Below are 17,404 nucleotides of genomic sequence, written 5' to 3' on the forward strand. Positions count from 1 at the left end.
TTTTTTTTTTTTTTAAGGTGAATGTCACCACCATGTGCCCAAGAGGAATTTCTCATTCTTCCTTTTATTGTTTCTCTTCTTCCCACATCTCTCCTCCTCACATCCCATATACATATTCTCAGCAAAGTCCATGTTCTGTTCTAGCCCATAACAAAGAATTAGATGTAGCATTAACCATGGCTCTAGGAAACACCCTGCTTGCAGGGCTCAGATTCAGCTGATGAGAATCAGGCCGCAGGTGCTCCAGTGTATGATCCAGGCTGAGAAGGTTCAAATGTAAACTTCCCTCTTCCTGCCAAATCACTGACTTAGAGAGAAAGGATGGTCAGGCTACATGGAGTTGTGAAAAAATAAAAGGTTCTAGACCAGCTTTGTTGAGGAATACACCAGATGACCTATAGTCAGGTGTCAGAGCTGTCACATGAGGGCAGTAGGAACTCCTGTGCAGTGAACCCTTGAAGCAGACTGGTGGTGTCTTTTTTAATTTCAGTATGGGGTAGGACCCACTATTGGGTAGCAAAATCAAGTTAGTAGTTTAAAACAAGGTTTCTTCCTGTCTTTTTAAGTGAAATAAAACTGAATAAAAATTTAAAAGACAAGAAATAGGTGCACATTAAACATAGTAAGAGTAATTACTGTTTCATGAAATTTTCATTTCAGATGTGTGTGGGCACTATCCATGCAGTGGGCCTTACTCCAAAATGCTTCTTGCTGTGAGTCACAGTCAAAAGTTTGAAAGCCACCTCGCCTGTGTCTTACACTATCTTGGAATGACATGAGTTCTGAGTCACTATGGCTATTAGGAAAAAACATTATGTATGGAATCTTGCCTGGGGTCATCCCGGGCTGCAGAGGAAAGTTCCGCAGGACAGTTTGCAGTGTTTTAAGAGTTACAAATGAATTTTTAAGTGTGTTTTATTTTCCTTGGTGTCTTCCTTTTCAAGAGTGAAAGCGGCCTATATGACATGCCTACAATCCTTCTGCTTTACAAGTTTTTCCACAAAGAGCATATGGCATTAATCCTCTCACTCTGGAGACCTGTCTTTATAAAAGGGGACACTTAGAAGTGACTGCACTGCACACTGCTGACCACAAGGAAATCATTTCATGAGCTTGGGTGTGGAATTTGTTTTCTCCTCTATTCAATATTTGATTTTCTTTGAATGAATGTTTAGCATCCTCCCACACCCTACTGCTATCCATACCCCTCTTCTACTGTCCACTAAAAAAAAAAAAAAAAAAGAGAATATGGCACTAGTTTAACTACTCATGGCTGAAACAAATACTTCCCAGGAACGAAAGGCTGAAAGGATGCTTTCTCACAGCTCACCTTGCATCAACTAGTATAGGATCATTTTGTAAAATAAGAAAACTTGATAATAAAGAAGCAGTATCTTAAAAGTATGATGCTTCATCAGATATTTACATTCTAGTCCCAGTAGTAGCAAATGGCTTAGTATATGTCATCTCTCTCCCTAAAAACATCTTCCATTTGATGATATGCCAAAGAAAAAGATTTTATTCTGAACAAGAGATAAATTATAGTAACAAGAAGAGAAACAAATGTAATACTAAGACATTTCTCTTACATGCATTCACCCCTTCAAGAACTTCCTGAATCCCTAATAATGAGAAAATCAAAGAAAGGCTTACTCTATTCTTCCCCCCGACAGCAGCAAAGAGGGGCACCTTTGTAACCCTAACAAAAAGTCCATTGAAATTATCTCCTTCCTTCCCTCATTGGGTAGTGGGGCTGGAAAGTCTGAGTAGTGATGGCTTTGGAAATACTAAAATCAAGTTAACTCAGAAAATAATTTAGTACCTAGCAGTCTTCTCTAGAACAGGCCGAAATTTCTTGCGAAAAAATTCTGCTTAAGTCTGGCCTTCGTTGCTATAATAAAATCTAACTGTGGTTTACAAATTTAATAAAATGTGGGTCGTCTCAGCTTTGAAATATTTCCAAAGGAGCAATATTCCCTTTAAAGTAATTGTGTCATAGTCTTCACCTGCAAATGCGTACAGGGACAAAAGAAAAGTCAAACATGGAGGTTCTGCCTTCACCCTGGTGGTATAATAGTAGTATTAGAGCATGATTAGTCTTATTAACGGGAAGGAAAGGGAAGGATATACAGGTAATTAGGACTCAAGTGCTCTTCTCTACGAGAGCAAATAAAACTCTTCCTGCAGCTAGAGTTGTATATATAATGAATATGAAAAATGATCACTGGTAGGAGAGACAAGAAAAGTAAGAAACACAACCCCAGGTGAAGGGGCCTCATCATTTGCTATTACAAACTCTCTTCTCACGCTCTCAAACAGACTGGATTCAGCTGGATTCTAGTATGCACCAAACATAATATGAACGTGGATATAGCTAATTTAGGGCACAAAAAAAAAAATGCAAAATTTTGAAGAGGACTGATAATGACTGGAGCTCTTGAACACCATTCCTCAAAGTATATGATGCCTTTTGTTGGCTGTGTAACCTTAAGCAAGAGCTTTAACCAATCCAAAAGCATATCCAAAAAAATGTATCTTATGAGGGCACTTGTGAGGATTATAGGAAATTATGCATGAAAGCTAGCCCAATATCTGGTGCATATTAAGCACTCATTAAATATTACGTATAATCAGCAAATAGGTCATTATATTGGAAAGCATTTTCCCAATATAAGTGGTGAAAAAATCTTTTATTGCCCAGAGCATTTAGGATTCCATAGAACTTGAGAAATACTCTGAAGTACACTCAAACTCTACCAAAAAAATCATTGTTTGGAACTAATATTTGAAATATTACCACTATTCTAATCGATATTTATGAGACATTTGAGAGACAAAGGGGTAAAGGTTTTTTTTTTCATAGACTAAGAAGAATACACTACCCAACAAAATGTATTAGAACAAAATCTCATGACTCTCTTATTTATGTCCCAAGAATGAAGACATTCATTGTGGCATTAAGAGGTTATTTAGACTACTAAGCTTAAAAGGAAATAGACCCATATTTGATGTTTATAGAACAGCTAAGGCATTTTATTAATTACATGTAAAGCTTGTCACTCAGCAGTAGACAAGCTACAGAGATATTACAGATTTTTGTGATTGGCCCCATTATTTACCTCTTTTGGTTAAGTATTTGTACTTAATATTTGCTTTTTAACTAATGTCGAGGATAATAGAGTGTATTATAAATAGGGTTTCTCTTTGGTTTTTAAAATTTTCCTATTAAATATATAAAAACAAAATGCCTTCCATAGAACACACACACACACACACACACAAACGCATAATAGGGAGCTGAGTCACAGAAGAAAGACAGCACTAAGGCAACTGCTATTATGATTAGAGTATGCTAGGTTATAGCACTCACTGGATATTCTTTTAAAAAAAAAAAAAATAGCCATTGCAATTAAAGGATGATATGCTCTTTTCCATACTTGCAAACATCCTAGTGGTGGTGATAGATTAAATAGCAAAACCTGAAGTGTCGATCTATTTCCATTTCCACTTCAGCCTAAACTAACTTTTACATGTTTTACATGTCTTCATTGTGGCATTAAGAGGTTATTTGTTGGATTTTTGGACAGCTTAAGAGCTGAAAGCAGGGGAAAAAAACAACTAGTAGCATGGCTATTAGCATTGCTCCATAACTGTCCTTTTTCCGCCCCACTCTTTTCCCCATTCTCTCTCCACCTCTCCTTCTCTCCTCACACTACCTTTCCACTTCTCTGTCTCTTCCTCTCTCTTTTTGTATACATTGCCTACATCGCAGGTCCACCCATGATATCATCTGAACTGCCTCATACCACAGAGGCAGGGTGCGGTGGCTCACGCCTATAATCCCAGCACACTGGGAGATAGAGGTGGGAGGATTGCTTGAGCCCAGGAGTTGGGAGACCAGCCTGGGCAACACAGTGAGACCCCAGCTCTACAAAAAATACAAAAACTAGCTAGGCATGGTGCCCTGGGAGGCTGAGGCAAGAGGACTGCTTAAGCCCAGGAGGTTGAGACCACAGTAAGCCAGAATCGTGCCACTGCACTCCAGCCCTGGTGACAGAGTAAGGCTCTGCCTCAAAAAAAATAAAAGAAAAGAAAAAGAAAAGGCGGCCGGGCGCGGTGGCTCAAGCCTGTAATCCCAGCACTTTGGGAGGCCGAGACGGGCGGATCACGAGGTCAGGAGATCGAGACCATCCTGGCTAACACGGTGAAACCCTGTCTCTACTAAAAATACAAAAAAAAACTAGCTGGGCGAGGTGGCGGGCGCCTGTAGTCTCAGCTACTCGGGAGGCTGAGGCAGGAGAATGGCGTAAACCCGGGAGGCGGAGCTTGCAGTGAGCTGAGATCCGGCCACTGCACTCCAGTCCGGGCGACAGAGCAAGACTCCGCCTCAAAAAAAAAAAAAAAAAAAAGAAAAAAGAAAAAGAAAAGGCAAAATATCATACAGAATCGATGGCCAGCCAAGGTGGCTTAAGCCTATAATCTCAGCACTTTGGGAGGCCAAGGGGGTGGATCACTTGAGCTCAGGAGTTGGAGACCAGCCTGGGCAACACAGCAAAACTCCATCTCTACCAAAAATACAAAACAATTAGCTAGTTGTGGTACATAAGCCTGTGGTTGCAGCTACTCAGGAGGCTGATGTGGGAGGAACACTTGAGCCCGGGAGGAGAAGGTTGCAGTGAGCTGAGATCGCGCCACTGCACCCCAACCTGGGTGAAAGAGACCCCGTTTCAAACCACAACAACGACAACAAAATAGCAACAACAAAAATATCATACAGAATTGATATGGTAACTAAGGAAGAGAGTGAAATTTGGAGGGACTTTAATTCTCAACATTCCTTAGATTTTTAAGTAATAATCGTATTATTTACCAACTTAAAAGAGGTAAAAATATCCTAGAAACTTGACTGTTAGAAATATCTCCAGCAATTGTCAGGTATCCCCTGGGGGATAAAATTACCCCCCCCCCCCAATTGAAAACCACTGTTAGCTCATCAAATCCTCCCAGCTTTAATATAAGCCCATTTCCTCGTATTAATTCCTTCAACATTGCCACTCAGGATCCTTTTCCCACACCTTCTTGGTACTAACTGACACAACTGCCATACTATGGGAATATCTTTAACAACACTGCTCAGAGTGGAATATAAACTAGGTATCTAAAATGGTCTATAACCGCACTGGCCAACAGAAACAAAATGTGAGCCACCTAATGTAATTCTAAGTTTTATCACAGCAGTAGGAAAAAACAGGTCAAATTTACATTTTTATTGTGTTCAAACTCCAGCTTGTATCTTACATTTACAGCATATTTCCACTCATATTAGCCACATTTCAAATGCTATATGTGACTATCAGCTACCATATAGGACAATGGAGAAGTATAATATATGTCATTAAGTATGGGAAGGAGATAGGAACAGATCAAATATTATGAACCTAATATGTAATGAAATAGACGCAACATTTTAAGTACTGATTTTTTTCACACTGTTGGCTATACTAACTTGTCAAATTATATGCCTCCTTGAAAACTCATCAATTATATAAAGAAGACCACTATACCCCGAAGAGCCTGTAACAGGGGCATTAGTCTTACTGTCCCATGTGACCATAACAAGGCCGAGATTCCTACAATAAGCACTACTCTTTATGGAGGAACACTTGTAAAATAAAGCGGGTGCTGCTCAATGCGCAATAAAGTAGTGTTTAGGCTTTCTGTATCTAGAAAGATATGTATCAACATGTTAAAAGCAATTACATGTAAGCGAAGGGAATTATGAGCAACTTTTACTATCTTTCTCTCTTGATCATCTATTTTGTCCTTTTCAACAAGTACAGGACCATCCCTGAGCAACTTTTTGGAAACAAGGGGATGGGAGGGTGAGTAATGAAAGTAAGTAAGCAAGGGTCAGAGACACCAAAGGCACTGAAATGCCTGGATGGTGCCACACAACTAAGAATTAGCCTTCTATGGCCTGAATGTTTGTGTCTCCCCAAAATTCATGCCACATCATAACTCCCAAGGTGAGGGTATTAGGAAGTAGGGCCTTTTGAGGTGATTAGATCATGGGGGCAGACCCCTCATGATTGAGATTTGTGCTGTTATAAAAGAGAACCCAGAGAGCTAGCTAGCCCCTTCCACCATGAGACAACACAGAGAAGGCGCCCTCTATGAGGAACGAGCCCTTATCAGACACGGAATCTGCCAGCACCTTGAACTTAGACTTCCCAGCCTCCAGAACTGTGAGAAATAAATGTTTAGTTTTTGATCCACTCAGTTTCTGGCATTTTTGTTATAACATCCCAAATAGGCCAAGACATAGCCTTTGACCCACAAGTATCAACTATCCCACTGAGCATTCATTTTCATGAATAATCTTTGTAGAACTGAAACCAGTACCTAAAACACAAAGTATGTGTGTCTCACACTGTCTTAATGTATACTGAATATTCCAAAAATATAACTAGTATATAAATCAGGGGCCAACGGTTCTGGTTTTTTTTAATTCCACCAAAATCTGTTCACCAATTCAGAAAATTCAATCACTGAAGGTAAGAGACCACTTATGACAACTAAGCCACCAATATAACACACCAGTACCAATCTATTTTCGAAGATGTTGAAGATTATTACCTATATACATGTAAGCATGTATTACTTCATCATATCTTCTTGTAGACTCATGCCTAACTACACCATAATATATCACATTTGGGCTTTTCTTCGGGGGGACGGGGGGTGGGGGTTTGAGATGGAGTCTTGCTCTGTTGCCCAGGCTGTAGTGCAGTGATGTGATTTCGGCTCACTGCAACCTCCACCTCCTGGGTTCAAGCAATCCTCCCACCTCAACCTCCCAAGTATCTGGGATTACAGGTATACACCACCACACTCGGCTAAGTTTTGTACTTTTAGTAAAGATGGGGTTTCACCATGTTGGCCAGGTTGGTCTTGAACTCTTGACCTCAAGTGATCCACCCGCAATTGGCCTCCCAAAGTGCTGGGATTACAGGCATGAGCCACTGCACCCAGCCTCGCATTTGTTTAAACATATGTTTTATTGTTAATAATTTTCTCTTATTTCTCCTTATTTATTTATTTATTTATTTATTTATTTATTTATTTAGAGACAGAGTCTCACTCTGTTGCCCAGGCTGGAGTTCAATGGCACGATCTTGGCTCATTGCAACCTCCACCTCCTAGATTCAAGCAATTCTCCTGCCTCAACCTCCCAAGTAGCTGGGATTACAGGTGCCTGCCACCGCGCCCAGCAACTTTTGCATTTTGAGTAGAGACAGGGTTTCACCATGTTGCCCAGGCTGATCTCGAACTCCTGACCTCAGGTGATCCACCTGCCTCGACCTCCCAAAGTGCTGGGATTATAGGCGTGAGCCACCATGCTTGGTCCTGTATTTATTTTAAGTAGAAAATTAGGTTGAATTTTAAAAAAAAATAGGTGTATGTAAATATTCAGATATAATGTATATAAGAATTTCACTTCAAAAGAGTCAATAATCACCAAATATTTATTATAAAAAGAGTGTGTTAACTTTGATAGGCTTAAGAAGTAGTTTATAATACGCCAAAAAAAAAAAAATCACAGTATACTTATCTTAACCCAAAGAGATGTGAGTCACTTACCTTCCATACTAGGGGAGGGGAGAGCAATCATGATAAGCACAGGAAGAAACATCACTCCATCTACCATTGTCCAACTGTAAAGGGAAAAAAGGAGATGTAAGTAAAGCATAAACATCTAACTGCAGGAAGACAAATTAAATTAAGCATACCACCTTCAAACTGCCACTCAAGGCCCTTCTTACTAATCATCCTCAGATATATTGCCTTATGTATTACTACATTTAAACATACACCTTTTATGTGGACCTAAACATATTACCTTAAAGAGTTAGTCATATTCACTTCCAACTGGCAGTCACTCCAAGGGTACTTTCTCAGAGTCTACTCTCTTACAAAGAAATCAACAAGGAAACGAAAAATTTTCAGCTATAAAGTGAAGCATGTTCCAAAAGATTTTAGGTTTGAATTTTATCTTACCCCATTTGAATGCAAAATTGGCACTAAATTAAAAACCCTGAGAAGCATGAATAGACTATTTTAACACGATGTTAAAGATTAAGCGACTGAATAATTCAAGCCAAATTACTATGCTAGAGTCTCATTTCTCCTTTAAAAGGACTGGAGGTAGAGCAACCTACATCAACATACAGACCTAAAGCAAAAACAAAGAACAAAAAAATACAAACTTTTACCCCATCTAAGGCAAAGCAATGCATTTCTCCATTAAACAAATTTAACAAGGATAGACAACAACTAAAATCACGTAAAAAAATTTTTTTTAAACTTTTCCATTTGAATAATGTGAAATATCAGGAATGTGATGGGAGTTTGGTTAGCTGCAATTTTCTGGATGGTAAAATAAAGAAAAAGCTGGCAAAGTTCTTTAATGATAGGTTAGTGTGCTTGCACTCTTTCAGCTTTAAAGCAAAGAGTGAAAGCCCGTTGCTATCTAGCACGTCTGGAGTGTTGACCTTTAAAATCAAATTATTTAGGCTGGGTGCGGTGGCTCACAGTTGTAATCCCAGCACTTTTGGAGGCCGAGGTAGGATGATCACTTGAGCCCAGGAGCTTGAGACCAGCCTGGGCAACACGGTGAGACCCCATCTCTATTTGTTTTTAATGATTTTTAAAATTTGAAAAAAATCAATTTTTTGGGTTTACCATCCATACCTCCATCATATCTTACCACCCCTCACTTAAATTTATTTCTCTTTGGTTCCATAATTATATTTCAGTCAATCCCTTTCCTAAAAGCAAGGTAAGGGAGGAAGTAAAGGGGATTTTTATGTACCTTCCTTTTCTATTTTTAAAAGCATATGAAACTTGAGCAAGATCCTACTACTGTTGTTGTTTTTGTTATTTCCATGTTCACACAGATCTTTCCTATAAGTGAGTCCTTTTGGGGACATACAAATCCTTCATCTTGGCCCCTCACAACCAGAATGTGACTCCTCCAACACATCTCTGTACCTATGGACATGAATATGCTTTTTGTTCCCCTCTGCTTGAACTGTCCTGAGCCCCATCCTCCACCCCTCTCCAACCCCATTGCCTCCTCCTGTCATACATGATTCCAGCTCAAAGGTAAGTCCTTGGTGAAAAACCTCTCCCTCAGCAGTGGTTTCAGCCCCTGGCATGGACTCATAATCATCTGTCTAGGGCAGTCTCCAGCACTGGTCCACTCATCTCCAAAACAGGTATGCACATCCAAGGAACAAGCAAGGGGTCATTCATTGAGCTATGGAATGAAATTATTAAACTGCTTTTTCATAAGAATGTTTTAATCTAATAAAGTAGAAAATAACTTGAGACTTAATCTGGTCTCTATCTCAGTTCTCCATGACAGTCTAGTACAGGAGGTATCTTTCAGAAAGACTACGAGTTACATAACATTAGAGTGGACATGATTTGCTTATAGAGTACAACCACGTACTTGTAGTTTTGAAAGTCTGTTCAAGTGGAATTACAGGTTACATTGGCTACTTACAGTGAAATGAGCCTTCCCAAATGGCAAGTGTTCTAAAACCATTAAAGAAACTAGAGATTGCACATATTATTAATGCAAGCACCAGAGAAGAGTAAGAAAACGGTAGACTTAACATCACTTATTTCTACTGGTTCTTCCTTAACCACTTTGCTAGAGAAAAGTAGTAATATTCAGTTCAATCTGACAAGAAACAGTCTCCCCAAATTCAAAATTTGAAAACATTTGAAAAATGGATTTGCAACTAGTCATAGGTAGTAAACATTATCCTGAGTGGCCTGAGAATTTCATTGATGATAACATTATTCCACTGCCATTGGCAACACCTTAAATATTTTATGCTTATTTAATTGCTATTTTATGTATGTTTTATAATATGTACTTATTTATTTTATGTAAAATGTATAGCCAATTTACATATTGCGGGTGCATCAAAAAACTTCCTATGGGATATGTCATCACAAACCATTGAAAATTGCTGAACTAAACTATTTCTTATCTCAGTCTTACCTGAATTCCCAGTCCTTCATTAACGTATTAATGCATTCAAAAACTACTCAAAACCTACTATGTGCTACATAATACAAACAGGGTCCTTGCTATCATGGCACTTACAAGATATGTGTATGGTGGTAATCAAATAATCATCAAAAGATTGCATAATTAAAAACTGAATTAAGAGTTGGGAAGAAACATAGAATAACCGTGTTAACAAAACAACTTGAGACTTTCTGGAGGGTGCAGAGGTTCCCTGGGGAGGTAACATCTGAAAAAGAATCAGAAATCAGAAGGATGAGTAGAGGTCCTAGGAAAAAGGTAAATGTTTTGGGGAATGTGGTGGGAGAGGGTAAACAAAGGACACAGATAGGGTAATACTCAAGGGAAAAGGCACTTCTATTGAGGTGCCTGTGGTCAGAGCAAGCATGGTGTGTCCTGAGGACTTAAGGCAAACCTCAGGACTGAAAAAAACGCAAGAATGGCGAGGACACAAAGGGTTTGGAAGAGTTACAAAAAGTTGGAGAACACCCAAGAAGGCTAGAGAGGAAGTCAAGGGTCAGAACAGAGGTAAGGCACTCTAGGCCCTCTACTTACCTAACTTCATTGCCCCCTTGGCTCTCACCATCATTCTGCAGTTCCTCAGTCCCCACTATCCATTATTATCACCCCCACCAGGCCACATTCTGCCTATCTCTGGACATTTTTACGTGATGCTCCCTATGATTGGGCCCTTCTTTCAGGGCCCAACCTACTGAATTCCTACTCACCCTGTAAGTCTCAATGGCTTCTCTAAAGGCTACCATCTTCTAGAAGCCTGTCTAAACCCTTAAATACTCTCTGCTCATTCTTATAGACCACTTTAAGTTTCACTCATACAAATCATCCTAATTAATAATTATGTATTCATACCTGTGTGTGCTTTTGAACATCTGTCTCTGTCACTAGACTGTAAACTCTATGGGAGCAAAATCTATAGTCTATCTTGTTCATCACTGCCAGAGCCAAGTAGGTGCACATTTAATAACAGTTTAATTAGAATTTTTCCTGAATTAATCAGCTCAATTTAAGTTTAAATTCTAAAGAATTAACAGCAGCCCCTCCCTACCATGCACACAGACACACACACAGAGACCTGCAAAGGAATGGCAAGATTAAGAGATTTATCATCTCTATAACTTTAATATGTAGAATTTAGCTAAAGTAATAGTAAAAGTCAACAGTTAACAAGCTTCAAAATCAAGACTCCTTTTATTATTAAAAAAAAAAAAAACTAAGAAACAATCACCACTGGCAATATTTTCCACGTCACAAAGCCAGCAAAAGCCCATGTCCCAAATACCTATTAACAGATTATCATTGTGCGAACAAAATTAAAACAATAATTTAGGCTCATAAATAGAAGACAGAAAAAGAATTATAAATTCAGACCTTCAAACAGTAGGGACTAATTCCGTCTCCAGTGTTTAAAGACAGCTCAAAATCTGCCAAAAATCTTTGGGAAAAAAGTCAACTTACTGGTTGCCATTTTGTTCAGGGTCTGCAGTGCTTCTCCTGATCAGTAAACTCAGCTATTAAAAACAGCACCCCCAAAAGGAAAGAAAAAAAGAATGTAGAAAGGGGAATGTTCTGGTATTTCCTGACTATATTTCAATTATAAGAAACATCAATATGCTAAAATCTCAACCTGAAGTCCCAAGGATCTATTTTTAATTTTAAAATATACCAAAAAGAAAATATCATTTTTAAAAGTAAAATTTCAACTCTCCTGCTCTCAAATATTTTTGGCTAAGGAGTTTTCATATGTAAGTTGGCAAGAAAGAGAGACTAATAGTGGAAAATGGGAGTGGCAATAACTCAATAATTCTAGGATTGCCTTACTCCAGTATTTTTAAAACTTTTTTTGGTCTCAGAATCTCTTTAAACTCTTGAAAATTACTGAGAAGCATGTGTATGTAGGCTACATCTCTTGATATTTACAGTGTTAAAAATTTAAACAGAATCTTAAAAATATTCTATTCATAATAAAATAACAATAACATACTACCTTTTTTTATTTTAAAAGAGCTATGATGTATTTTTTAAAAAACATGTTGTGAGAAAAGTGGCATTGTTTTCCTGCTTTTTTGAAAATCTCTGATTTAATAAAAGACAGCTGGATTCTCATATATGATCTACATTCATTCTGTTACATCATGTACTGGCTGCAGTATATATAGAAAATCCAGTATCACCCATATCATTGGAAGAAGGAGGACCTTGTGAAACCCCGGAGAAAGTCTCAGGCGCCTCTGGAGTTCTTGGACAACACTTTGAATAACTGACTTAGTCCTTAAACGTTCAGTCTTTGTACTCTATCAGATAACCAGATGGTACCAGATATTTTAGACTGAGCACTTACTAGATACCTGACAAAAATGACACTGTTCTACAGTTTTAGAAATTTCATTAACCTCTCTAACATTACAGACGTCAACAAGTCCAACAGTCAAGGAAGAAAGCATTAACTTTTTTTTTAATGTTGGAATAATATTTTATGTATACAGCTAAATATTTTTGAAATGGGATATAAACTTGTATGAAGGTACTCACAGCTGCTTATCTTGCTTGGGTTCAACTAAATCCTGTGCAAGGCTGTAATGCCAAAATCTCTAACTGAAAAATCACAGGCTACTGAGGACTGCAAAATATTATCTGAAGTGTTCATGAATCCGTGCCTCTCATGTACACACATCTCCCTTCTGTTCTTGGATAAGACCCCTACCCCAGTAACTGGTTTTCACATTTCAGACACGAGAAAAATTGCTATTCAGAAAATGGTTAGAGACCTCCTGACTTAACTAAGGTACCCTCTTTAAATCGATACTGTTTCTTATAATGTCTCAGGCCTACCTTCTTAGAAGACAGAACATTCCCATGATATTCTACTAAAAACAGACACATCACCAGGTCAGTACAAAACGACTTTCCAAATCCCATGGTACTTTTCAAATTCCACTTGAAGATCAGATTGTATGTAGCTAAGGAGCTAGCATTTAGCTCAATTTCTAATGTATGTGGGCTTGAAACCAAGTTTGGCACTTTTTTTGCTCATCACAATTTTACAGCTAGGTAAAGCCACAGATACCCCACAATGTACTACCCAAAAAATTACTGTGATATTGGTCACAGAATAACGGAGAATATAATACACTTCTATATGCAACTTTCAGAATCCATATTAGGCAATCTAAGTGCTAATCTGGATGTTTATAAAGCTATAAAGGATAAAGCTATAAAGGATGTTTCTGAAAACTAGACTTACGAGTAGCATACACTTTGTTAACTATAATATTCAGGATGAGAGGAAAGTTATAAGATGAACCCTAAAATTCTTTCCCATTGGAAAATTTGACAAAGTGTTCATTTATCTTGTCTGATGGTCTAAACTCATTCTTCAATGCATACTTTAGTGACTACCTTCATTCAATAAGGACATTCTTGATACTCTTCCCAATTCAATTTCTAACAATCTGTGAATTAGAAAGAATCTTGGAAGACAGGTCATACAATCACCCACCCCTATTTTGAATGACTTTTACATTGTCCACGTGTAGACACTTTCTAACCTATGCTTGCTCACCATTGGTAAGGGCTCTCACTACGATTCTATGACAGTTTTTTTCTTTATGTATCTTTAGGCATTCTGTACTATGCCTTCCATAAGGAAAATATAATAATTCTCTTTAATATAAAAGGCAGAGGCAATGTGGAAAAATAATTTGTGGAAACCTGCTTTTTCTTAGTCATCTAGGAAGGTAGAAGAAACTTGCCTAAGGACACAGGTCAAACCACAAACCACCACATCAGAGCATTCAGGTCTTAACCAATCACCACTCTACACAACTTTCACTTAACTAGCCAGCCACAGTTTAGCAAACTTGTTCTGTCATCCTTAACAGTTTTTTGGGTTTTGTTTTTGTTTTTGTTTTTTTGAGGCAGGGTCTTGCTCCATGGCCCAGGCTGGAGTGCAGTGGCGCAGCCTCAGCTTACTGCAGCCTCAACCTCCTCGGCTCAAATGATCCTGCTGCCTCAGCCCCTCAAGTAGTGGGGACTACAGGCACATGCCACCATGTCTGACTAATTCTTTTTGTATTTTTTGGTAGAGGTGGGGTTTCACCATGTTTCTCAGTCTGGTCTCGAACTCCTGGGCTTAATCAATCCCCCTGCCTCGGCCTCCCAAAGCTCTAGGATTACAGGTGGGAGCCACCAAGCTCTACCATCCTTAACATTTTATTCAAGCCTCAATTCTTCTGAACTTCAACTGAAAATCTTGATTTTCCTCTTAAAGAACAACCTTTACTCATGGTTATTTAATACACCATTCAATCATGCCTTCTTTCCATTTCTCCAACCTTAAACAATTTCATATTACTCTGTGATCTCCAATTATCTCCTTCCTCCCTCTGCCCCCAGAAAAGATGTTGACATCATAGAAAAAAACAAGTCTTTTTGATAGTGCATCAGTGGTTTCTAGCTCCCATCTTCCACCCCTACTCTTCAGTTCTCTTGTAAACTCACCCTTCAAAATAAACGGAATTAGTGTAAGACACATTTGGGGGCAAAGTTAGGCCCAGCAAGGCAAATTCTAGACATGAAACTTTGAAGGAAAACAGACTTACATCAGCCGCCACCAGGCGGGGCCAAAATCAGCCACTGCAACTGATTAGATAATACAAGAACAGTCACATCTCTTCTATGCTCAAAAGGCAATGAGCTAACCCAAAGGCAGCTTGTGCCAAACTACCTGGGCCTTTGGGAGGAGTGAAATGAGACATGGGCTGTCAGTAATAGCTGCAAAGAAAGGTTAAACTGAAGTTATCATACCATATAAGTTAAGTCAGGGTCTTTTCTACGGTTCAAAATGACCTGTTAAATATTTTTAACACCACACTCTGTCTGAACTGGCAATGTGCAAATTGCCAAGGCTAGGTTTTATATAGACTTCACTGCTGCTGGAGGGTTTCTGGCGGGGTGTTACTTTCAGAATATTAGCATGTAATTTGATCTTTCATGATAGATGAATACAAATAGCTTCTTGGACAAGTCCTATAGAACTGAAAACCAGGCCCTGGATCGGTTTATCCTGTAGTTAGAGGAAATAATTATGGATTATTTCAGGAAAGAATGGGTTTTGACTGAGTTACACTATAAACATTCCAGCTGTAACAGATGGACCCTAGATATGGTTTGGGAAGGAAGGGAAGCAAACAATATGATCTGTAAAATGAAAAAAGATGAAAAAAAGATAAGGCTTAACGTGAAAGAAAGTGAAAGGTTTAGCTTAGGCTACTATGTAAGAATCAAAGGCTCCCCAATAAATTTATTTTAACTGTACACAGAATGAAACAGACTTTGCTACACCCCTTCCAGATATACACAGAATACCTACGTTAAACTTCTAAGAATCCAGTGTTTTGATCACCTGCTGTGTGCCTTACTCGTACCTCAAAACTAGGTTTTATTTCCCCAGGTTTGACTATATGGAGTCTGTCCCTCATTTTCCACTTCATTCCTTTGTTTCAAATAGCCATGGTCCACCTGCTTTGTTTCAACTGATAGGACTCCATCATCTCCCTGCTATTTTGTTACATTCTCCAATGCAGCTCACAGCTCACTCCCTGTCCCTTGTTTGCATACTGTGACTAGAACCTTTTTTTTTAACCTATTAGTAGGAAAAGCCCCATTATTCCTTCCCATAAAGCTCATCTAGACATGTAACTCTGAAGTTCATTTCAAATCCCACTTCTTCCCAAAGTCCTCAGGTAGACACTGTCTCAGTGCTCTGTCTCATTTCTAGCTGTGCCTGACCTGAAGCTTCCCCTCTAACCTAACAGTGTAGACCTTTCTATCCGTCCCATGACTTACAAGTGGTGTTAGAAGCACTGCCCATCTGAAACAGCTGTCCCAATTCTCAGGCTAATGTGATTAATCTATAATAATTTTTGGGTGGTGGGTATAAGATGAAAGGAATGTCAAGGCCAGAGAGGTACATTTCTCTCTCTCTCTCCCTCTCTCTCCCTTTCTCTGTCTTTACTGAGAGACACTGGAGCACTTTTCTGTTGTAGTGAGAAACACCACACTTTACACACTGGCCTAACCAAAGCCTTCTGTCTCACTCCCACACTCCAAGCCCATTCCTGTCTCAGACCTTCTCACCCGCCCCCATGAACTACATTACCCCACCATACCTTCTTCATAGCACTTAACAACTAGGTGAAATTTGCCACTTACTTACTATTTTATTTATTTTTATTGTGTTTCTCCCTCTTCCACACACCAAAATGTAAGCAAATGAGAGTAAGAACTCTGCCTGGTTCATGGCTACATGCTCATGCTTGGCACCTACCAGGAGCACAATAAAAATTAAAACATACTCATTTTAACATTTTAGCCCTGGCTACACTTTGATGTGGAGAGAGGAAGGTGAAGTTTAAGTTTTACATATCCTAGCAAGGAAACGGGGGGCAGGGGTGGGTTTCTATGTCCCCAATTTAATATAGTAGCAAGCAGATATTTGAGATAAATTAAAAGATATCATTTGTAACTTGGATTCCAGTTTTCAAGGGTGTCATCCAAGAGAGGCAGCCAAACAAAAAGACGGCTGGCAGACCTCGGGTGTACCAGACAACTCCCTGGTGGACAATATCCCAGTCGGAAGGGATTGCTTGGATCTCTAGTTGCAGACACCAGCTGATAGGCCCAGAGCCATCCCTAGTGACCTCTGAGACAGCGTCTGTCTCTTGAAAATACATCTCCTACAAGTCAGAAATTGACATATTATCTCCCCTGAAGGCTTCTAACATTTATTGACGCTATTTGGAAAGCCATGCTTCCATGCCTATTAATAACCTTCAGAAAGAACCCCAAGGAAGTGTCAGGAGAAAAATAGATCCAGCCGATGAAAGCCAAAGACTTGACCAGAGGTTACAGTCAGTAATATATTTAAAAAAAAAAAAAAAAAAGGAAAGTTGTAACCTTTCTGAATTAGATGTTATCTTTTCAGGAGGCTTAAAACAAAATACTTAGCCAATGAATTACAGCAATGTGAGGCAAGAACCCTGGTCTTTACAAAAAGGAACTCTTGAAAGACCCCGTATCTATTTAAATAGACCAGCAGCAGCAACTAACTTTATCTGCACATCAATTATTCCAAGGAATTTTGCCTACACGGCTGTTATCATTAAACCTTTTATAGTTATTTTTACAGTTATTTAAACTTTGTAAAGTTTCTCCAAGTGACGCATTAAATAGCAACCAGATCAACCTACTCTAAATAATGGAATCACTAATTGACACTAATCT

At 38.8% G+C, this 17,404-nt stretch overlaps 1 protein-coding gene across 4 annotated transcripts in view; it reads right to left on the reverse strand.

Moving 5' to 3' along the window:
* ACVR1 (activin A receptor type 1) overlaps window positions 1-17,404 on the reverse strand; it is a 142,687-nt gene that overhangs the window by 58,205 nt on the left and 67,078 nt on the right. For all 4 annotated transcript variants that reach the window (XM_023217409.2, XM_023217406.2, XM_023217408.2 and 1 more), the window contains one exon: window positions 7,642-7,715. In XM_023217409.2, the coding sequence (XP_023073177.1) occupies window positions 7,642-7,708 (67 nt within the window). In that variant the 5' untranslated portion in view covers window positions 7,709-7,715. The remainder of the gene's footprint in view (window positions 1-7,641; window positions 7,716-17,404) is intronic.

This window comes from Piliocolobus tephrosceles, chromosome 11 (assembly GCF_002776525.5).
Source record: "Piliocolobus tephrosceles isolate RC106 chromosome 11, ASM277652v3, whole genome shotgun sequence".
Classification (NCBI taxonomy): domain Eukaryota; kingdom Metazoa; phylum Chordata; class Mammalia; order Primates; family Cercopithecidae; genus Piliocolobus; species Piliocolobus tephrosceles.